The following is a 24,979-nucleotide window of genomic DNA, read 5'->3' on the forward strand; positions in this document are numbered from 1 at the left end:
CTATTGTGTGTGTGTATGTGTGCGTGTCAGTGCTGTCAAATAGCTCTCTCAGACCTGTCCGGTTGATATAATGCAGCCATTGCTGCAATGTCCCAGATGTGGAGGATCATTGCACGCCAGGAGGTCTGACACATTCACACACAACACTTTTAACACACTTTAAAAAATGGACACTCATTCTTAAACACTGTATACACCCACAGATTTCAAGTTTTCCCTTCCCGGACCCTTTCTGTTTGGAGGCAGAAGAGGGAGGAGCACAGAGGAAAGGTGCACATATAGTGTCTCCACACACACACATACACACAGTCCTGAACACTGGCCATATGGACAGTAGCAGTAAACTCTGAGTGTCAGTTTTAGACATTGGCCCTGATTTATCTCACATTAAATCTGTGCACAAGCATTTACCTTCAGGAAGGGAATAACAAACGGCCTCAGAGGGAAGTTGGTGGCCTCATGAAGTTTGGAGTGAAACTCTTCGATGGTGAGAGTGGAGTTCTGCCCGGGACAACAGGGAAAGTTAGACAAAGAGTGGAATCAGGAGACAAACTTTTATAACACCCTCAAACGGAGCTGCATAAGTCCCACATGATGATATTTTTTTATTCTGTTTACACAAGATCCACATCCTATGCAAACACAATAATATTTAGTGTGTGCAAGTCATTATCTTTTGTACACAAGATAAAAAATACCAGCTTTTGGAACTTCATAGGTGCCCGATGTTAAGTACTAAGCATAAATGTACAGTAGGCTAGACAAAAACTAAGAGGAAAAAGAGCTGCTGAATTAATTAATAAATAAATAGATGCAGTACAGTTGTTGAAAGAATTCATCAAAATAATCCCACTTAAAAATAATCACAACTTACCACCAGCCCCAGCACAAGGCTGCGCACCCTCTCCCCAATCTCAGGCGATATGTCGTTGCCAAACTGCTGCAGTGTGGTCAGGAAGCGCTTCAGCTTGCAAAGCTGCCGGGCACCGCAAGCCGGCGGGAGCTGCTGGTTGGAAAGCGAGGCCGTCGACGACATGGCCGGCCCATTACTGAAGCCGTTAGGAGTGGAGGGAGCACCGTTCAGCGATGTAGGAGAGTGGCTGCTCCCATTCAGCACTGCAGATAAACAGACAGCAGGAAGAGACAACATGAACTGGGTCAGTAGTTTTGAAAAGGCCTGGGGGGCATCTGACAGATCTGGGGGCGTGATGAGGGCAGACGCGCTCGCATCCCGCTGATAGAGAAGTGTGTGGTAAAGATTAAATGTAAGTAAAGCGCACAATAGACTTAAATTCGACACCATGCCTGTGGTATATGATGCACATGGTGACTTCAGAGGTGCAAGTTTGATTGAGCGCAGTGAGTGTGGGTTTCTGTGTGTGTGTTTGCGGTAACTTCAGCTGTCTCACAAGTGGTACCAGTTGACCCACACCCCCACACCCCCCTCCCCCTCCATCTCCCCCTGTATCAGTCTATTCCACCCTGCTCCTCACCCTCTCCCCCTAACTCACTCACTAGGACACAACTATAAGAGGAACTTGTTAAAGAGGTGCCAAAAATAGTCCTGTGGCCTGTGTTACTTTTATTCCAATAGCAGGTGTGTAGCTAAATCTGGTCCTACACATGTCCACCAGCTGAAAGTAGATTTGCAGCTTTAAGGTTCAGAATAGACTCAGCGTTCACACACATATATAATCAGTCACATATTCTTTGTTATTCCGGCACAAACAAACTCACAAATAGCTCACAAACACACGCTTGACCTTTACCCTGCTTTCATATTTTCATATCCGGGCCAAATGAAAACGCATGCAGAGTACAAGACGTGATTTACATATCAAAAAAGGTTCTGTTTTTCCATCTCCTGTCTGTTGTCTGTATGTCATATTCTTTAACATACATTTGTGTGCATTACATCTATTTAAAGAACTAATGATGTCAAAACAGAAAAAGCTTTCTCCCAGATTAAAGAAATCATGTATGTACCTGTAATTTAAAGATTGTATTTCATTATAGCAGCATATGCAAGCACTTACACTGAGCCCAGCATCCAAACTATAATTTTAAAACCACTGAAACAACTTAATCTTTTCAAAATGTATTTACAGGACTCCGCAGTGAGCCATTGTGGGCTGTAACACTACACCTTGCACTCATACTTGAAAACAAGACTATGTACAGTTTAGTTGTTCAATAATATAGCTCCTGCGTGGTTCCCCTCAGGCGCGCTTGAGAGTCGTGTGGGATCGAGGGCCTGAACACATATGGACTAACCCATGTGATCCCGACAGGCAGCACTTGTGTTCTGGTTTTAGAGCGAGGGAGAGGTGCAAGGAGAGAGCTCCACTGCTGACCGCCCGCCACAACAGGTGAAACAACATGGCCTGTCATTGCTATATAGGGAAGAAAGTAGTCTACACACCGCAATGGCAGCCTGGCCATCGCCGCCTCAACCAGCTGGTAAACAACACATACACACACACATGCACACACAATGCCACAGCCGCACTCGCACATGCGCTCAAAGACACTTGTCCCACTAGCAAGGGCATTCTGCACACCGAGAGACACACACTTACACAGAGAGATGCTTGCAGAGACACACACCTGACACGCAAGTGACTCCAACACTTGTTCAGCAGAACAGGGAAGAGACACATATTTGGAATTTCTCTCGCTTTGCACAAGCATATAAAGTGTCCGTGACAGTTGACGACCATGTAGTCCACTGTATGACATGCAGTTGTAGTGTAGTGTAGTCATTTGGGTAATTTATTACAGATTGGTGCGTGGATCACTTTATCTTAACATGTAGCAGGTCTCAGTAACACACTGAAACATAGTCAATGAAATGCTGCTGTAACAAGAGTTATATGTAAACTAGACTTAAACTTTCGGAGCAAATTTAAAACAGGTTTCAGAGTTTTTAGGGGCAGTAGTTGGGAACTGACAGGAAACAAAGGGAGAGAGAGACAAGGAACTAAATGCAACAGAGGTCCCGGTTAACCTCTAGGCCACAGGTTACCCCATTTTAGTGCAGTTTTAACCTGGATGCCAAACTTGCATTTGACAAAATCTATACTTAGATATGCATACCAGCTCTGTAGAGAAGCATAATTTGCAATTACCAGCTCACATAACGATGGCTACCTTCTCCAGTGCTCACTGTGAAATGAAGAGTAAGAGCCAGCTCAGCACGCCTACCAGCTCACTGTTTTTCTCACACCTGCCTGGTTAACTGCTTGCTGACATGATGCTTCAGCACAAAAGGATCATCTTCAAGTCAAAGAAAACAGCTGTATGACTATTGATGGCAGACACACATCTTGCACTTGAAGTGAACTTCAGGTGTAACTGATCTTAGAAAATAGTAAAAAAAAACAAAAAAACAAAGTACTTACTTGATTTACTGGTAGCGGGGGTGAATGAAGCATTGCGATTGGTTGCTTGGCTGACCGCCGGGGGTGGAGGAGGCATGGTGGGTGGGGTGGACCTGGGCTGGGTTTTCACATCCGCAGGTGAATCTGGCATTGTTCCAACCTTCTGCACTCTGCTACCTGCGATATCATAGGGAAAAAACAACACAGTCATCAAGATGGAGCTCCAGCATGAAGAAAAAAATTTAACGTTTGATTAAAATTGGAAACAGCACTGGAAAACACCCAAATCTGCAGAATTACGAGAATGGACAAACACAAGGGCGTAAGTTTCATTTGAACATTGTGGAGGACACTGGGTTAGAGGTTCTCCACCAAATTTTCAATGGCAAATGGACCGCACGTGTATACCGCCATTCTAGTCTTCTGACCACTCAAAGCGTTTTTACACTACCGAGTCACATTCACCCATTCACACTAGTGGCTGAGGCTACTATACAGGGTGCCATCTGCTACTCAGTAATCATTCACACATTCTCACAACTTGGGATTCAGTATCTTGCCCAAGGATACTTCGACACGCGGACTGGAGGAGCCAGGATCGAACCACCGATCCTCAGATTAGTGGACGACCCGCTCTACCTCCACCTTAAAGTCCTCTACTACATTTATGTTTATTATATTTACCGCTCATGTTCTAAACATTGATCCTGCGTCTCGCCCCCCCAAATCTACTGCCATGGACAAACACCATGATAAAAACAGCTTTATATGAGTTTATGCTTAACAGGATGAGTAACAGAAACAGGAGTAAGGAATCAGTTTGGGATCTTTTTTGCCTGTAGTATGAAGTGTGTGTCCCAGTCATAACTAATACTGTATAAATATGTTGTGTAGATATTTTTCGTAGTCTTGCTTAATCAGTATGTTCCTATATTTTTGTTTGTTTCTTATGCCACTGATGTTACATTTATTGTAAGCAAGAAGAAATGTCTGTGAAACATTGTATGGTTTTGAACGAAAGATTAAAGCAATATAAATTTGACTTATCAAAAAATAAAAGTGGAGACAGCTGGTTAAGGTGGAAACCACCGACATTTTCACCTGGGAACCATCGATTGTTTCCTTAAACCAAAAGCCCTATAAAAAGAACCAAAACAAATCAATGCAGGGAGTGGAAATGAATTCAAACTTGTATTGTGTCTCTCTTGTTGGAGATTCATGGGCCTGGGAGACATACAGTAACACCTGCTCACTCGCTCAGCTGCTGCTGACTGAGAGCCCCCCCCCCCCCCTCTTCCCTCTCTCTCTCTCTTTCCCCTTCACACATACACACTCCTTGTAGCTCTGACATCCCAATCAGTGCCCCTCCACTGTAACCTCCAACCCCCAGACACACACACACACACACACACACACACACACAAACATTCACATGCACACAGTCCTCCCCGCCTGTCCCCTCTCGTCCCCTAGTTCAGACAGCCGGCTTGACAGCCAGTGACAAGTGCAGCTGGATCTGCTGCTGTCCATCACCGTGTGGACTGGCTTTCAGCAGCACTCCGTCCTGCTACCAGAAGCCTCACTGTCCTCTGCCAGACACCCTGCCAGCACCAAACAAGGCAAGGCCAGGCTGTGTAGCGTGAAGGGAATGGATGGTACAGCAAGGGACATGAGAAGAAAACATGACACGGGGTGGATGTGTGTCAGGACTGTTGCCTTACATTCTGCATTTGTGACCTCGTGCAGTCTATACATACAGTGCGCCTTCAACACAAACATAGTTATGCACAAATGTAGTTGATGAGGTGGGTATACCACGAGGTAGATATGTTGGTTATCAAGGAGAATGTGGGTATACTCTCCAATGTATTCCAATGACTTTTTGGATGATAGGTGGTTATGCTGTGAACAGCCAGAAAAATAGGTGGGTATAACCTGTACACCTGCGTATAAGCTCCACTACACCACCATACACAAGTCACACTATATATACAAGCAGCAGGTCTGTTATTTAGTGATGTACCTCTGGAGTGTCTTTCTGTCTATGTGTCCGTCTGTCAGTGCAGCTGCTGGAACCAAATCTATCTGCGATGTAAACCTGAGCTGAGAGGTGTGATGAGTTCTGCAGCCTGTGCGAAGATAGCTTTAGAGTATGTGTACATGTGTGCGACTGGCAGAGGGTGCAATAAATGTGCGCCGCGCAATGAAAAACAATGAAATCAATACGCAGCACAGTTTATATATTAGTACATAAACGTGTGTACTTGGGCACTGGCGCTAAACACCACCATTAAGCGGAGTAAACACATGCATTCATAATGAAAGAGTAAGGACAGAGGGCCATCTTCTGTGCTCTAGCAAAGCAAATGTAAACCACATTGTAGACTTTATGTGGCATTCATTGATTCTTGACAGCTCTCTTCTCTCTGTTTTTCTTTCCGTCTCTTTCAGCTGTCTCTTAATGTATTACAGGAGGGAGAAATTAACTGTTCTCTCAAATGTGGAACACAAACACAAGCTGACGAGAAGCCTGATTTTACATTTTACATCCTCGTGCGCACAGAGTGGCCCTGTTGTGAGACTAGGCTTCTGCAAATGACGGGAAAAAGGTTATTAGGCAGTTATCACACCTTATTGGTAGTAGTAGTCACCTAGTAGTAGTGTCACCAACTGACATATTAAGTGATTCTCACATAATGTGTTTTTCATTTTGCCCCTCGTGAGCCAACTTTGAACCCAGTGTTTTCCTCCACAAAACCCCTGCCTCAGTTGGTCTCAGTCCTTGGTGTTAACCTATTTCTGAGAGCTCATGTAGACGCGTTCAACAGCTGGTGTCTGTATTTAAAGAGTGCCACTCTGGAGTGTGCTGTACGAGGGCCATTGACACAGTGATCCTCAAGAACACGAGGGGCACTCCGCTGTTTTCCCCCATGCCAGACGCACTGAACATAAACACACAAGGTTGTAGATGGAGGCAGATGGGGAGGGCTGGTATAAATAGATGCAGCCATTCTCTTCTAAAGAACCCTAAACACACAAACAGGCTCTCTGTGCTGCCGAATTGGTTGGCTGCTTCCTGTAGGGAGGCAGCCATATGTTTCAGTAAACCTCCTCTTTCATCAAATTTACTGTGCCACTGTATATGCATATTGTAGGACTTACATGTGGTGGGCTATACATCTTTACGAGAAACGTGCATTATAATAACCAATCATACCCACATTGACGAGTCTGAAGAATGAACAAGAGCAGGGCGCACGTGTGATCAAAAGATCAGGATGGCCATAAAAATCCCTGTTTACATCACAGCTATTTTCGTCACTTCTTCGAGAGGAGCGGAGGATAAGGGGACCGTCCTGTCTGTCTGTCTGCTCCCACCGTGGGATTATAGACAGCTGTTTAATCTGACCAGCCACAGGGACAGGGCACACACATACGCACCATGCTCTGGATTTCACTTTTAATACATTAGGAAGTCTGCTAGGTCTACAACCCCATCTGTGGCCATCTGTGCTCCCATTGTGCTTTGTGCTGAAGGACGAAACACTCAAACTGAGAGAAGGAGATAGCGGGAGCGAGAGTTGAGAGCTGAAAGCCCAGTACGTCTTATACAGACACTCAAGGATGCCTTGTGCGTAAGAATCAGACGCCGAAGGCCACTGGCCAAAGCTACTTGACGCCCTGGGAATGAGAGAGGGCTACCAGGTAAAACAGACCTGTGGTTAAAGGTTCGGATCTGGACTGGACCCATGCTCCTGTCTGCAAGCTGCTCTATTCCCCCCCTGCAGCTTTTTTTATCTATCTCTCTGAGAGGGGCCACTTTGGGATCGATACAGCTGAGAATAGATCTGCTCAGGATACAGATTCATTGCTGTTTGTCCCAAACACTCACCACTGAATTTTAGGCTGAAAATAAAACAATACAGTCATTACCTACCTCTCTGCCGCCCTGTCTGTGTTTTTCTCTGTTTCTCCAACTCTCTGAACAGCTGTATGTCTGCACGTTTGACGTAATCGGGGCTAAAAGATTGCTCACCAAAGAAACAGTCTGTAGCCTGAGTTCTAAAAATGTTCTCTGTCTTCTACTCTTCCCCTGTGCCATGATGAAACAAGATGAAAAACAAAAAAGAGACACACAAAACCACCGATCATGTACTGTACGACTGCGCACACACACAGCGGAGTGGTTTGTCTAACTTTCTCAAACCATTTTTGGGGTATCATTATAGATTTAAGAACACATGCCTTCATTAAACCCCTTCAAAACAAACACAGATACACATTTACAAATGAGTACCATCATGTCATGACAAGCCATTTGGTCTCATTTCACATTGGCATATGTCCCATTGTTGACTGTATGCATCTGTGTGCGTGTGTGTGTGTGTGTGTGTGTGAGTGTATATGTGCATGTGTGTTCGTGCTTCCACTGGAAATACAGCTGCAACTTATTAGCTTTAGCTAACCGCTGCACAACAGTCCCCTTAAATCCCTCCTGTCTCTTCAATCTCTCGTACTCCGCAGAGACTCTCGCCAGTGACCACATAGCCCTAAAACTCACCCTCTGTCTCTCGCTCCTTACATCCCTCTCTCCCTCCCTCCCACTGTAATTCCCCATGTCTCCAGGAATGCTGTTGTTTTTAATTTCTCCCAGCTGCTCTGGCTGGCTGCCCGGCCGCCTGCCTTCCCACATCTGTTCCCTATCAGGCCGCTGAGGAGTCCACACAAACAGAGCCTGAGCCCCTGGCCCCCAGCCTCCCACTAGGCCTTCGTATCAAAACATGGGGATTGTAGCCCTGTGCCCTGGACCTAAGACTCGGGGATACAGCACCTTCAGCACCCTCCACTCTCATTCTAGCAGCCCAGATGCCATTCAAAAGGAAAAGACTGCTGACATCAATAACACACAACCGATACATCCTCCTCCTCTGAGTAGGAAAAAAATCTACATACGGAACATATTTTCTTTTTGATAAATCTATATTTTAATATATGCCTTGCTATCAGTGTGAAGTCTGAACTGTGTCGCAGGTAAGATAGGAGTGTGTGTGCATGTTTGTGTGTGTGATTTTTTGCGTGTCAGCACACAGGCTGCTTCTGCAGACAGATCCCAGACTCCACTTCATCTTGAGCTGATTTAGAGTTCAGGGGCTTTAAAGCCCTCACTAATGACAGGGTGGGAGACAGGTCTGAACCGTACATGCACACACACACAAACGCACACACACAAATAGATACACAGATGTACGCACACGTTTGCTGAATGCATATGCTCACGCTGCGGACACAAACGCATATTTCCCCTATGTTACTTGAGAATCCCTGTGATAGTACACATGCAGTGCTGGCTGAACAAACATGTTGAACAAAAAAACAAACTGGGGATGGTGGGGGTGGAGGGGTTCTCCTTAATAAGCGCCGACAAAAGCCCTCCTGTCTTTGATCAGATTACCATGAGCAAATCATTGACAAGTCACCAGTTTTTCCAAGTCAAACGCTTTGGAGCAAAACATTTTCTTTAAAAAGGGCAAACTGGCAAGAAAAATAAGGATAACTGGAGCCCAGGCAGGGAGTGAGGATGGATTAAAGACAATATATCCAGGGCTGGAGGTGCTAAGGGTAGAGGAGTTGTACTTCTGTCTCTCTGAGCTGCAGGGATCCTGTCATACAGTGCTTATATCTGTGAAAGCTGTTATTGATGTAATTGTATTGAAGTTCTAGCGACCATCTGTTCTCCTTTGGGAGGGCCTGGCTCCTCTCATCGGCAGTGAAGTGGTTATGTGCAGCATATCACTGCTGCCGACGTGCTCGCAGAGAAAAAACTTCCTTTTCAGATTTTCCCAACGGCTGCTAATAAAATCCAGATGCTAGACTGGAGCTGTTTCTGCCTCGCTCCCTTGCCGCTCCCTCCTCCTCCTCTCCTCCTTCTCCATCTTCTGTCCTTCTACATCTCTTCTCTTTGTCCCCCCTCCTCCTCCTCCTCCATTTCCCTTGTCCTTCCACATTGCTAATCATTTATTTTGCTCTTTTCATCTACCTCTCCTCTCTTCACTCCTTCCCCCCTCCCCCTATGATCCATCCATCCTCGCCTTCCTCTCAGCCACTAACCCAGAGCCATTCCTAAATAAAGGAAAGTATTTGTGACATTCAGCCGAGGCGGCTATGCCAAGAACAACTCCCTGGCTAGCCAGTCACATCTGGAGTGTGTTAGGCCTGCACTGGGCACTGGTACTGTACCAACACTAGCTATCCCGCTACACATATACACACACACACACAGAAAGTGGTCACACATACTGGACCATAGGAGTCATAAACAAACTAGACTGCAAACATTTTCACAATGACTCGCTTGTTGTTTTCATCTCACTTTGACAACTGTAATTCTTGTTGCTTGCCAGACAGCCCAGCAGCTGTATGCATGAGTTCTCTGTTGTACTTGTTACTGTGTTGTTTACTTTTCCTCAGCAGCAAGAGTGGAATATGCGAAATGTAATAATGTATGTTTATATGCATAATTGTGCAAGTACACTTTTGTATTCGGTGTACAACTATACCGAGAGTGCATTCGTGTGTATTGTGCTTCTGTGTGTGTGTGTGTGTGTGTGTGTGTGTGTGGCTCCAGGGTCTCTGTGTGAGAGGAGTTGAACACCTGAACATCAATAACTGTCATGTGGGCCACCTGGGACCCCACAGCCAGCTTGCACCATGGGCACACAGCCATCACCAGCACAGCTGCCACAGAGCGAGAGAGATATGGGGGAGGAAGTAGAAGACAAGAAAGAGAGAGAGACACACACACACACACACACACACGCACACACACACAGCTAGATGAGGAGGTGACTGCGCATGCACATTTGGGAATGGGTCAGAGAGACAGAGAGGTAGACAGGCACGAGCAGTGAGAAGGATCTACATGTAGCCTCTGCTCTGCATGATAACTCTCCTTTGTTCTCTCTCATCTACGTCTTCTTTTCCTCGTCCTGTCAGCCGTGTGCCTAATTTTGCCAGCTGAGAGCTCAGCCTCAGGCTGCCACATTTCAACATCACATCAGACTTTCTTCCATCATTTCTCTTTCAGATGAGCTCAGTTAGTGGGCTCCATCAGACATGACATAATTCATCTTTATATGTAGTGCACTGTTGATATACTGGTATGGCATAGAGTTCAGCATGAACTTTGCCTGTGTTCCCAAGGCCTGAGCTGACTAAACCTGACTGGTGCTGTAAAATTTAAGATCTTAGCCCAACCTCAGACTTGAAACTGCATTGTTTTATGCCATCTTTTACTGACTGTTGGCTCACCAGGTACTGCAATGCATTGCTGGCTTCACTTTGTCTCTTTCCTTCTTCCCACTGAGCATTGCCTACCTGCAACATATGGCATGTGTGGACGCAGATGATTGGCACAGTAAGACAGATGAATTTCTCAATGAATCACATTTGAAAACAACCATAAACATTTATTCAAATGGCGATAAAAGAAAAACCGTGTTTGAAAATTGCCTCTGTCATCCTCTGTCAAAGGATGTTCACAATGAGTGCACTTAGATAAATAAGCTCCGCGATCCAAACACCTGCAGCCTCACCCAGCACCAATTAGCTCATCAGGCTTTTAATTACTCTGTTAATTGCATACAGGCAGCATGAAGGGCAGCCTGGGAATAGGGCAAGGGGGGCCTCCAGAGGACCAAGCCTGACAAGCCTGACAAACAAAGAGGAGATTCTCTACCAACAGCAGCCACAGCAGAGCGACTCTGGAGGCTGGGAGGAGAAGCAAAACAGGAGACAATAGCTCCAAGTGCCTCATCAGCAGCACTGCAGCAACGAGTGATATCACTTCCTGTTCTGATCAGTTCGGCATGGAGACTGTGAGCTGGGCGATGAGTGAGGCTGGGGAAAGCGGAGACGTACAAGAGGAGACGAAGTCGAGGAAAGAAAGGAGCGGGGCCATGTAAAGCAAGTTATGCGTACATCTGTGAGCTGCTACTACATCTGGATTAGTTCATATTGGTCACAGGAGGGAGGGGGGAGAGGGGTGTGTTGGGTTTGGAGGGGTGGTTGAGAGGAGCAAGCGTGGGAATGTCCGACTATTAAGTTTAGGGCATGTGGGCTTATTGTATTTGTGGGAGAGTTAGGCTTGAGTCTCCACAGAGTGACCTGTCTGTCATAGAGCTCTGCGATAACACAAACATCCTCTCAACTGTGTGTAATCTGAACACACACACACACAAACAGGACCACAAGGCAGCCCAACATGAGAACGGCAACAGAGGCATGAGAAATTCTGTATTTTTGTTTTCACCCCGTGTTAGCCTGCATTTATTCTTCATCCTTAGCAAATGTCTCTATTGATCTGTTAGTGTATCAGTCTGGCTGCCTGTCTGTCTCCCCCTCACAGCAGATGTCCTCCCTCCCATTTCTTCCAGGAGCAGTGTTTGAGGAGGTGTATCCAGGAAACAGTGGCCGGCGCTCACTTCCTGTGTGACAGGTGTGCGATGGAGGCCTGACAGCTGCTGTCCTGCTCTCTCTTTCCCTCTCTGTATTCCTCTCTCCTGTTTCTCCCTCTTTCCAGCCAGCTGCAGCAGAGAGCAGCTCTGTTTGTTCTTACGTCACCGCTGCTGCCTGCTGATTTATGGAGCACAAAAGACTTAGATTTGACCCTGGCAACACACACACATACACCACGGCAACTGCAGCATCTCTGTCCTTCCTCCTCATAAACCCCCCGACTCATGTGAACGTTTGAATTGTGGCTGCCTTATTTTTCTCCCCATGACTCCCGCTCTTTGTGCGCCCGTTCAAAAACCTGACACTGAGCTGTCACTTACAGCTAAGATAGGAAAACAAACAGCAGATTAGTCATTCTCCTGCTTGATGTCATGTATTTCATTTCATTCAGTGTTAAATGTCTGCTCTGTCACTATGGAGCTGTCAGCGCTGACAAAACTGTCTGTAGCCTGAACTGCTCCCCAGCCTGCCAGCACTCTCATACCTCTTCATTTGGCCTGCAGGCACAGTAACAATAGCTCCTGACATTAGCCAGGCATGGGTAGGGTGTTCTGTATTATCCTGCAGGACCCCATAGGTTTCACACATACACACAAACCACCGAGAAACAGACTGAGACGGAGGAGGAGGGGTGGGGGGTGGGGGGCATTCATGTGACAGGTTAGAGAGAAGCTTTGACAGTTTCTCCATTTAGCCTACAGCCAGCTCATGCTGGAAGCTGCCGAAATAAATACCAGCTACTCCTCTGGGACACGAGCCGACTACGGGACGCCACCACAAAAACAGAGCGAGCGGGCGAAGGAAGAGAGCGACTACAGTGCCAATAACATGCTGATTATGTGAGCTAATTGGCAAATTAGGATGACCTGCTGTCATGTCATGGGCAAGGAAAGTGGACAGCAAGCAGTGCCGCTACAAAGGAACCGTTCCTTTGTGGATCATAACAAGTTTGAGAAGTTGTTATAATATGCCAGTGTATGAACATTTTAATTTATTCCTAAGTTGCGCATTAACATTGCCACTAATTAAAAGGTAAATTAATGGCAGTTCTATAATTTAAAGAGGAAAACTGAATCAAGTGGAAATGGACTCAGCCTTGCACACAATACTTGCTATTAGATAACACACAATACAAACACAAAAGTGAATTAAAAGTATAAATAAAGATCCACACATCTTTTTCACCATCCTTTTAACTCAACACACATTAAGGTTAAAAGTCCAGGCTGTGATTATGCCTGAATTAGCTCTCTGGGAACGTTCTGAGGTTTATTGTGTCTGAACAATACGTTGTTAATCAGGAGATTAATGCTGTGTTTGATGGCAGACCATTTGATCCTTGTTCATTTCTTTGCATTTTGATTTACAATCGTGATATATATTTGTTTGAGAAAGGAGATTTTGCAGTGTTAGGGACTAAATGATCAAATCACAGAGCAACAGGGATGTTTTTTTATCTAACTTTACTACCATCGTATTAAAATATCTGCCTGTAACAACAGCACTGCACTCTAGAAATATGCTGTCAGTGTGATCAGGGGGTCCGTGACAAGCCTGCGATTGACACCACAGTTCTCATAAGGTGATCCTGTATAAGTCTATGGTCTCAAACATAATCACAACACCGCTGTGTATCTGAAACTCTACAGAAACCTGTCCTTAAATGATAACTCACACAGGTCAGGACACATTACTAATGGGATGATCTCTCTCTGAGGTAGCACTTGAAAGACAGAGTGGAAACCATCAAACAGCCCTTACACACCCTGCTGAGGCTCCTGGTGACTTTAAATGCCAGGTGATAATAACTCGCTCCTCAAAGTGACCACTGCTCTCTGACATGTCGAGGCAATCTCTGACCTTCCTCTCTCCGCACTTCAAATACCCCTGAGAAGCTAAAATGTCCATCTCCCGGTGAAATTAGGACTTTACATGGGCAATACTTTCATCTGAATGGTGTAGTTTGTCTGTGTGTGTGTGCATGTGTGTGTGAGCGTGTATAGAGAGAGACAGGGAGGCAGAGGAAGGAAGGCTGGAGCCGAGATTAAGGTCTGTACAACTAACTGGTAACACAACGGCACTCAGTGGCTCAGCCTCCCATTTGAAGAGAGACGGAACCATCTGTGTGGCACAGGATCTGTTTCCAGGAGATAACGGCTTTTTTAATTTCGCAAATACTGTACATGGAGAGAGAGAGAGACAGAGTGAGAGAGAAGTGCCTTCCTTCCCAATCTCTGCCTGCATGCTCCTGTGTTGCAGCACTTCCTCAGACGTCCAGAGAGGACTGCTTTGGAGTGGAGGCCTTAATAACACCCGTCTGTGTTCCTTTGTGCTTGTTTACTCCCCGCTTGTGATAAAGGCCTCGATGTGGGGCAGAAGGAAAGGGCGGGGATTCATTCTATCAGGTAGCAGTGGTGATATGAACTTCCCATTTTCTCTGTTGCCCTGTCCATTTGGCTTGATTAAAACAGAGCTCAGCGCTACTGTAGATTAGCCCAGCTGCTTCCTGTGTCTGACTCTGATCCGAACACACTTCCTACCATGAAGCAGAGGAGGCGGGAGGTGAAGGTGGCGCTGGGGGAACGGGACAAGGAAGAGAGGAGGGTCAGAAACAGGTCAGAGGTCAGTGGGCAAGTGAGGAAGTAAAAGGTGAGGAGGCAGAGCAGGAGGTGAAATAGGCACAAGACAAGGAAGGGAGGGGGAGGAAGTGTTTTTTGTTGTTTTTTTTTTATCTTGGCTGTCGCTGTCAGCAATTCAGCTATACGTACTTTAAATGTGAATTCATCTATGTTGTGACATTTGTTTCCTATTGCATTTGTGATTAAACATTTCTGTGCACTGGAAATGTGCCTCCCTTTTGAAATGCGTAATTGAGGGTGCAATTTGTCAGTGCTGTATATGCTGAAGTAATTTTGGTAGAATGAAGAGTCAATTCAACAAATAATTTCCACAAATGCTCAGCATAAATGGTGAGTTTTCACCCTTGAATGTCAAAGATAAGGTAGTAGAGAGCATTTCACCTGCTCTGCATGCATGGAAATACTGAGAAAAGACGCTTGATCATTCCAGTGGTTGCAAAACAGTGTTGTGACTGACTAGCAGAGACGAAACGGTGAGTGTGTGCGTGCTATATGTTATTCTTGGGTATCCGAGTGGATGTGTGCACATGTAGGGAAGCAAACGGGGAAACGAGAGAAAGAGTGATATTTCACACACGCATTTGGGGTTTTACTTGGCCTCCACCCTCTGCTCTGCTCCCACGCTGTGGCGTCAGCAGGTCAGCCATCCAGCCAGTATGTTTCTCATTCCATCAGATGTTGGGAAGCTGTTCGCTTCTCCGCTCTAGTCTCTGACATTCTCCATCTCCCCAGAGAGGCTGGGCAGCCTTGTCACAGTAATGTCAAACACATGTGGAACAGACCAGAGCAGAGCAGAGCAGAGCAGACCAACACACACACATTAAACACACACACACACACACACACACACACACACACAGGACGGAGGACGGAGCAGGAGGCGGCCAGAACCACACTGGTCTCTCCAACTGTGTATTAGGATAAACAGCAGTGAAACCATAGAGATTCAGCGGCAGGAACGTCACTTCATCACTCCTTAAGTTGCTCACTTGCTCCCATATCTACACAGAAACACACACATTCACACACTGATCTCATTGAACTCACTTTAACTGTACAGTAAGTACACTGTGTTTCTGCCTTGAGCACCATCGCTGCACAAGCCTGCTGTTAATTTGTCATCCTGAACACACATACCAAAGAACAACTAACAAAACTCAAATAACCCTCATAACCCTCTTTAATGCATCACTGTCTCCTCTTTAAAAGCCATCCCAGTTTTGTGGTCTGTCATTTTTTTGCTTCTATCATGAACAAAGACACTCGCAGGGCGGCAATGGTAAGAATAATAACCAACAATTATGGCTTCCTCACTTTCTGCAGTTTTAATCCCACTGTTGCTATTTGTCCTCCACAACACAAACTAAGCAGAGGATGTACTTTCCCCTCTTGTTCTGAAAACATCTTTATCTATCGGTGGCTAATGTTCTCGCCCTGGAGGCAAAGCTGTGCGCCTGTCTACAATCAGCTAATCTGAGGAAAAATAGTCCTCTTGAGTGTGTCACAAATAAATTTAGAGAGAAAATATTGGAGTATGGAAACACAAAGACACTTAGAATTGATACCTGAAACACAAATATGAACTATACAGACAAACCACCTTGTTTTGAATCAGTTGGTGTGGCCAGAGAAGGAAGATTGGTTCACTTCTTAGTATATGTGTACACACACACAAACATAAATATAAATAGGCTCAACGCACACTATGTAGCTTTGTGTCATTGCCAGGATTTATAAACACCCCGGTGTAAAATTATATGGTGTATAGCCTTGGCTTTCAACTTGGGGGTCGGGTTTTCCTAAGTGGACGTCAATAAATCTGAAGAGTCATGAGACGATTGACTGGATAGAGGGAAGAAGAAGAACTAACACCATTTTCTGCTTTACAAAATTGTATATTTGCATCAATACTTCTTCACTAATGTTTGTTTCTTTCTCAGCTACAACTTATACATGTAGACCACAGCACATGATGAGGGGTCCCTCTCAACGTGTCACATGATGTCAGATACAAAACTATATATATCTGTTTGTTGACTTTCAGGGACGCCACACACAGACCCGTAGACACACACACACACACACACACACACACACACACGCCCAGGCCAGATGTCTTCGGCTTGTGTCAACCGCTTGGCTTGTCTTGTTTGTGATGGCCCAGGTGTCTGTGTTGTGCTGACCACCTGACCGGCTTGCTGTGTGCTCGCAGCTCCCGCCCACCCGAGGCCATCTGCTCCACTCATTAATTAGGAGACAGCCAGTTTCACCTGCACTGCCCGCATTTAGATCACAATAATTACCACACGCGCGCACACACCGAGCCCACACACTAATACAGTAAACACGTAAGCTGTGCACAGATCCTGCTGCGGCACCAAGTCCACAGCACAGAAAGAGCCGCGTCACCTACGCCCAGACGACACAGACTAGACTAGATTAGACTGAGATGATGAAAAACGGTTTCAACATCTCCTGATTGACTATCTAGTTAACTCTGGCGCGCGCAAGAGGACAAAAAATATTGTGCCTTTGATAAGTTGATGGTGAAACATTAGTCAAGATGTGTCTGAAATAGCAGCAATGAATCACAGAATAATAAGAAGCATATAAAGCAAACACCCAGTAAAGTATGTTTTTCTTCTAGTTTTCAGACTCTACACTGACTTCCTGCTGGCCTGCTTGCTGCTGTCTCCTCAGAAGAAAACAGGTTCCTGCTTTAAAACTCCTGTGGTATGTTTCCTTTTGCATATAAAACAGAAGACATCCCATCCATGCACCTGTGGTAGATGGGAACTGAATAAACACTCTGCAGGCTTGGGCCATAATGAATGGCCTGCCTTTTAAGAGAGCTACTTAATGATGAAGTGGGGACATCTGCCTTAGCGGGCGGCTGGCCGGACCCAGTTTAGCGATGGGGCGGTCAGTGTTTGGAAGGAGAGAGGCTGGGATGCTCGCTTGGTGGTGATGGAGGTATAATGTGCGGTGAGGCAGGGTGTCTGCACTGCGGTTTCACCCCTGCAACCTCCCATCCATTGTTCGAGACTATTATCAACTGTTCAATTATTCAGATGATATTTACCAGGGCCAATTATACAGGGCCGTGTCCTGCAGAGAAAATGGCCTGAGTGTTTTACTGTTGCACTCACAGGCAGAAGAGTGCGCTGCTGAGGCTGTTCAAGTGGGGGTAGAAACCTTTGGCTGGGCTTGTTTCTTCTCAGGGAGTGTCCCTTACAAGGGTCGCTATAAATTATCCACCATGATTTCAGCTTTTTTAAATCAGTTTGCAGTTGTGTTTAGTCCCTTTGGTTGCCATAGTATTCCTGTTTTAAACACTTCCTCTAGCTCACTCTTTAATGTTTCCACAAGTTAGTGTCACTACAGTAACCCAAACACTCAGCGCCCACCAGAAAGCACTGGTCTACAAGCTTCTTATTTTTTGTCACATAAGTGGACACTGGTGATGCACTATCATTGCAAAAGGCGGAGGGCTACTCTGGGGCACTGTGGAGTTCAGTTAAGGGTAAATGTCTCAATTTATCCCTTCAGTTTATCCCTTTGCACCCATCACCTCCAGCCAGTCCAGGTGGACACCAAGTTCATGGAGACCAAAGATTTTGTGTCATCACTTTGTCTCAACATCACTTTGATGTGCAGCTCGGACTGGTGGGGCAAACAACTCCTGAAGTCTCTCTCCACCTCCGCTCTCTCATCACATTTGGTTCACTACTATAAACAGACCAAAGGCATAAAGGAGGTAAATGTGTATATTGTTGTAAATAATAGTTATAATTTGATGCATATTATCTTAGGGCTCACTTTTTATGTGTTGGCAATGTCAGACGCAGGGTAACACACAGTTTCCAGTGCAGTCTGCATGTCTGTATCTCTACATATTTCATAAGCAACAATTAAATAAGAAGAAATGTGATGTTTCACTTGCAGATAACTTATTGTTTTCCCTATATTCAATATCCTAAACCCCCTGAAATCAACTTCATGTGTAAAATCATTAAATTGAAGTGGATATAACTGCAGAAAAAAATATAAATATTGCACAAAAGCCCTTTTAAAGAACACATACAGGTCCATGAATAACCTGGTTTCACCTTGACATTAACAGAGCTGCAAACACAACATTGACTAGAATGTGAGTTTAAGCCAATTGAGATATTCCAGCTGTCTGAGCCTTTATATATAAAACACTTATCACTTTTAACAAATGTTCCGAGATGCTAAAAAAACCCTGTTGGTGCCATTTAAACACAGTTCACAACAAAAGCAGCAAACTAAATATGTTCTTCATATGTTGCTTCACCACAGCCAGAGTTGCAGGTTGTACTTACTTTGTGAAGGTCGAGGTCAAACTGAGGTAATTGTAGCGGTGATAATCCACACCGAATAGTTTGTGAAACAGGTTTTTATATCGTCTGAATCCTCATTATTTGGAGAGGAAAAAATAAAAGATAGTGCGGGGAACTATTCAGGTGTTATTCCTTTTTTGTTGTTGTTGTTGCTTTGTTTTTGAAATATTGAGAGGAAAGAGAGGCAAACGCCACAGTCTTGACACAAAAGAAAATGTTTAACTTTCCTTTGGAGGGGGCTTCAAATGGGCTTTGACTTTCCAGGTATAATAAATTATGAGGTATTTCTCTTCTCAGTTATATCGAAGAAAGAAGAAATGAAATCAAAGCAAGGGCTCTTGGATCCTTAAGCACATCGATGTCTTTGGTTTTGCAGTCTGGTTTGTATTTGTCTTTAAAAGCAAACAGCTTCTTGTGTTGAAGGTGATGTGATAAAAAAAAAAAATCACAACTTGTCCCGGTCATGTAAATCCGCTCTCTTGCTCATTTTAACCATCCCAAATAGAGGAAATAAAATATAAAAAAACGAAAAAAACGTCCTTTCTTGTGTGTTCGCTTTCAAGCAGGCAAAACTATGAACAGGTTTCTACTTTGTCCACAAATCCTCGCGTCTCCCATGTAAAAGCGCAAATGATTGAGATGCGGATCCTCTTGTCTGCAGGGTGCGTCTATTATTCCTCCTGTGACAACTTTAAAACCCCTCTCCTTTAGTTCACAGTTCAGCCACAGTCCGTGGTGTCAGGAACAAGTCAGTTATACATCCGCAGTGATTAATTCTGTTTCTTTTAAATGTTTTAAAAACACAGTTTCTTCACAGCCCGAGAACAGGCTGGTGTTAGTACCACGTTTCTCTGTACGGTCCTTCTCCTCCGCCGACGCGCCGATCCTCCGCCGACCTGTCTTCAGATGGTGTTGTAAAGAGATCCACTTCTCCCGCAGAAAACCAGTCAGCTGAGCATATTTTAACGCTTCTTTTCCCGTCGAGTCACAATTTCAGGGGGGTGTTCAGACTTGTTTTGTCTTCACTGATGAGCGGAGCAGAGCGGAGCTCACTGTACGCAGTAACCGCGGCTCTCTCCTCCTCCTCCTCTCTCTGTCCTCGCTGTAGCCTTCTGTCTGCGTTTAAACACCATCTGGAGCTCCTAACCTCTCCCTCTCTCTCTGTCTCTCCCTCCCTCTCTCCCTCCCTCTCTCGGGTACCATCAGAGGCAGAACTGGCAGCTATGTACAGGAATCCTTTCTAAATTGAAGAAGATCCAAATTGTAGAGTACAAACCTCCATACTGGGGACAAAATTATTAAGATTGCGCGTTTGGATGCGAAGTTTGCTGCCCTACAATACATGCATGATCTCCTGTGGACCTTAATGGGTTACACTTTATAAAATGTCTATTCTTTTACAATAAAATGCATTGAAACACACCCAAATAATGTAAATAATGTGAATGTGTGGCTTGCACAGTGCAGCCCCAAAACTAAATATTTCAGACCTTTAACCGGTCCCATGAAAAAGCAATGAGAGCTGAGTGAGAGACAACTGTTTCTCTGTCCCGCTGTCTGCCCGTGGGGGCCGCTGTTTCCTCATATCAGGGCCACAAGGAGAGCAGGATTGAGTTCATAAGACTGCAGACTTTATTTACTTTATTCAGCACTTGGAAAAAACACACACTCACACTCACACTCACACACACAGAAGAACAGATTTCTGAGAACTGAATGAATGCAACAGAATATCTTTGTCTGCCATGTGAACACACGCCAGTAGACACTGCATAGCTTGTAAAATGTATTCTTCTTTGTTTTTGTCATGTATTGTCATCAATAGTGAGGTGGGTGGATTGAGGTGAAGATGAATAGACTAAATATGCTGTTATCATCGTCATTAATGCTCCATTTTTATTGCTCTGCGTGTATTGTGTTGCCTGTTTTAATTAGCACCTGATAATAAAACACGGTGTTGTCCCATATCTTCTATATCACCAACATTAATATTCCCATTTTATTATTATGGCATGTTTATATCTTATCAAACAGGCTGTTTCAATTGTTTATTCCTTTCAAAGCAACTATGCAACATCTGTCCATTAACAATTATTTTATTTATCTTTTGATTATATTTTGGATTAATTGATTATAGACTCACATTTCTCTGCTTTTAATGTGTTTCTGTTATCGCTATTGCTGTTGTTACATATATATTTACTAATTTGCCATTGTTTTTAACACTGACATATTATTTCCTGTATTTTATTTTTTGTTGTCTCCATAACTTTTACATTTTAATATATATAGTTGGAGGCTTTGAATAAGCCCACTGGGTTTCTACCTCTCCCTGCACTGTATATTATGTGTTGTCTTTGTCATATTGCATATTTTTAATCGTGGAAAAATTAAAACATAAAATATAAACACAAATAGTAACCCCAGAGGCAACGGGACATCTTCAAACTGCTTACTTTGCCTGACCAAGCGTCCAAACCCCCAAAGGTTTTCAGACAAGCAGAATATCCTTACTCTTAAAATGTGGACTGTTTATGACATCATGTCTTCACTAAAGTCCTAAACAATAAATTGATTATTAAAATTGTTGCAGAATAATTTTCTGTCAGTTAACCCTTTTATTAATTGACTAATCATTTCAGCCCTACTGTAGATGAGAAATAGATTTTTGGCATTTACTGTAATGTTTATCGATGTGCAGGACCATGGGTGGATAATGAGAAAGTGGGCCCCTGGGCACAGATACGCAAAAGGCCCCACCACCACAGACTTTGTGGTGGTTTAGCCTCTTTTTTGCATCTTTTTGTGCTTTTGTGTCTGTCTGAGGTCATTTTGTGTCTCTTTTGGTCGGTAACTTGAGTGACATTTTGCAGGTGGAGGCCATGGGCACCAGTGACAGCCCTGGGCCTGTGCCCAGTAGGCTCGTTCAGTGATCCATCCATGTGCACAACGGCTAAATAAATAAACAAATATTAGATAAGCAGAGAGACTTATATGGAGAGAGACCTAGAAAAGGTACATCTGTCTCCTATAGTGAGAATCCTCCACCTGTCCACACTGGTCTGTTACTCCCTTTGCCCCACCCACCTGCTCTCTCTCTCTCTCTCTCTCTCTCTCTCTCTCTCTCTCTCTCTCTCTCTCTGGCTCACACACACACACACACACACACACACACACACATAGCCATAGAGGGGGACAGAAGACAAAGCTGACACCCTCCTGACCCCTCCTGCTGTGTCTACAGAACAAACAGAACCAGCTTGTAAAGTACACACAGACAGCTGCTCTGCCCCGACTCCAGTCTCACCAGCCTCGCCAGCCTCGAACACAAATGCTGCCTTCATATGGAGCCAGAAGGACTTGAAAAAAATACTCCAGTACTGATTAAATAATGTGAACAAGCATGCAGGGGGAAGCCCCAGTGCTCTATGATTGGAACGTAAGAGTTTCCCCTCGCGGCCCATGAGAACTAGTCAACTTCAGGTTACTTGAGGTCCAGCGCCAGTGTTTTTGTTCACACCAGAAAATGCCAATTTCACTGTAAAGCTTGCTGCGTGGTCAAACGCGGTAAAATACACGAACATTACACCCATAAACAGATGCACAGGCCATTACAAGCTGAGTCTGTCAGAGGCAGCGTGTGTAGTACCAGAGTGGAAGTATGGTTGTCAAGGAGATGGATGAAGTGTTTATGAAACTCACTCTCTATATTTCTCTCAGAGTTATGGCCCTAGGTGGCTCGGTGCACATGCAACATTGTGTGTGTCTCCTTAGTATGTTACTGTAGGTGGCTTATTTGTTTCTTGTGCTGAATACTGAAAAGGGAAGAGGTGTGTGTGTGTGTGTGTGTGTGTGTGTGTATGTGTGTGTGGCCTTGAGTGACAGAAAGGTTGGCGAAGGGGGTTGCATCCAAAGAAAGGATTCCTGTCAAGGTGACAGCTCCAAGATTGACAGGATGCTATTCTCCTCGGGAACGGCGTCAGTCAACCTGTCAGCCTCCCTGTACGACAGCCTCTCACTCCTCTTAATTTGGCCTTTTGTTGAGCGGTCACTGGGTTAGCTCTGACACTCCATGTGGCCGGCCTGATAAACTGCACAATGAAACACGCGCACACAAGGTGGGAACTCGCTTGGATGAACTCTTGGCGCCATAATACTGTGACTGGAAGTCCCTTTGATGGCATTAATGACGAAAACAGCTTTGTCTCCCTCTTTTCTTTGTCTCCTCTATCTTCTCTGGCACCTCACAAACCCCCCCCCCCCCCCCCCCCCCCCCCCAACCTGCTGTGGACTCTGTTATGTTGACAGCATCTCCTGGATGGTTGAGTACTCACCGAGATACAAGAACTAGGTTTGGTCATTGTGCTGGTATGGAAATGACTGTTTCCGTGTGTGAGTGTGTCAGCGTAAAAGCAAGAGAGAAGTTTGCAGCATTTCCTCCACTCACACATTGTAAATCCTTTCCTATAGTGGCAGTCACAGGCTAGTGTGTTGACAGGAGATAAGGCCCTGAGCCGACTGAAAGGAACGCTAGACCCATTGTGTTCCTGCACTCCTCTCTCTTCTCCTGTCCTCTCCTCTCTCATGCACATTCAACAGACCACACTCTTACAGAGATGCCATTAAAGTCACCATTGTAGGTTCCAGGCAGTCATGAAGTGGGAAAGAGTACATCTCACTTGGTCAAAACAGAAACAAAAGTAACTCATTTCTGATTGAAACGCTGATAAAAAATCATTGGTGTTGAGAAATCTTTCTGTCAGTCACATGTCGCGTCCTCTCTGAATATAGGATTTGTAATTTAAACACTGTTTTCTCTGATAAGAGGATGTTGTTTTCTCACTTTGTATGTTAACATCTTTAATGTGCGTGCATGTCTCTCAAGCTGCTCCATAATGTTATGAAAGAGGATGAGACACAGAGAGAGAGCGTCTTTCTGTGATACGGCGTGGTGTAACGGATCATTGACCCACCCACTCAAGCACGTACGCTGGAATGCTGCTTTTACAAATTGCACCCATAGACCCCCTGACATTTTGTTTGCAATTGAGCAGCAAAGTGTCGGTTGTTTGAATCATACAAACATGATGTGCATTCAAAATTCAGTCCATACTCTTTGGAGGGAATAATGTCCTTTGAAATACTTGACTTCCGGGGCTGTTTTTCTACCACAGAACAACTCTAATAAGAGCACTACATAATATATTACTGTGGCTGCTCCAGGATATTTTTTTATTCCATACAATTTTTTTAAAATTTTTTTATACAGTTATACATCATCATTATTGTTATTATTAATAATTTATTTTTGAAGTGCAAATACTGAAGCATTCCAAAAGCATTATAATGCTTACATCACATCACTTTTCTTAAAAATTTAAAAGCTTTAAAGGGATAGTTCACCCCAAAATCAAAGTCACATATTTTTCATCCTGCCTGTAGCACTATTTATCATCATAGATTATTTTGGTGTGAGTTGATGAGTATTGGAAATATCGGCCGGAGAGATGTCTGCCTTCTCTCCAATATAATGGAATTAGATGGCACTTGGCTTGTGATGCTCAAAGCCCCAAAAAATACATCTGACAAACTCAACAGCAATGTCTCCTTCTAGAAATCATGACCTGATTACTCAATATAATCTACTGTACAAACCTTGTTGTGAGCAGTTTCATGTAGGAACTATTTTCTTTCTGCCAAACTACACCAACCAATTGTGTCACCGCGCAGAAGGAAGAGTGGATCTACTCATGGACGAGAGGCTTGTGCTCCTGACTGCACGAGTTGTAAGCGGCATCCTCCTTGGCTGAGCTGTAACATTAGCTAGCTCAGTGGTGCTAGGTGAGCTAGCAGTAGATGCTAGCTTCCTTCTGCGCAGTAGTTTTTCCTTCAAATGTAGTTTGACAGAAATCACGTTTCCATTACAGTTTTGCGCAAAATAAATGCAATATTTCTAAAGTTTCGACAATGTACAATTGCGACTTGCAGGTGTTTCCATTAAAAGGTGTTTTGCATATGAGCCGTAATTCTCATAAAATCTCGTCCCGCGAGACTCCACTTTGTTTGCGGAAGTAAGATGGAC

The 24,979-nt window shown here is 44.5% G+C and overlaps 1 protein-coding gene across 8 annotated transcripts in view; it reads right to left on the reverse strand.

Annotated features, from left to right (window-relative positions):
• Positions 1-24,979, reverse strand: part of cbfa2t3 (CBFA2/RUNX1 partner transcriptional co-repressor 3) — a 41,654-nt gene that overhangs the window by 11,450 nt on the left and 5,225 nt on the right. For 6 of the 8 annotated variants that reach the window (XM_033625994.2, XM_033625962.2, XM_078175051.1 and 3 more), the window contains exons 2-4: positions 3,402-3,557; positions 875-1,116; positions 412-501 (exon numbers count right to left, since the gene is read on the reverse strand). In XM_033625994.2, coding sequence (XP_033481885.1) covers positions 412-501; positions 875-1,116; positions 3,402-3,557 — 488 coding nt within the window. Of the gene's footprint in view, positions 1-411; positions 502-874; positions 1,117-3,401; positions 3,558-18,879; positions 20,016-24,979 lie in introns of those variants that run through there. The other 2 variants (XM_078175054.1, XM_033625987.2) reach the window with 1 other exon arrangement.

The sequence above is a fragment of the Epinephelus lanceolatus genome, chromosome 2, assembly GCF_041903045.1.
Source record: "Epinephelus lanceolatus isolate andai-2023 chromosome 2, ASM4190304v1, whole genome shotgun sequence".
Lineage (NCBI taxonomy): Eukaryota > Metazoa > Chordata > Actinopteri > Perciformes > Serranidae > Epinephelus > Epinephelus lanceolatus.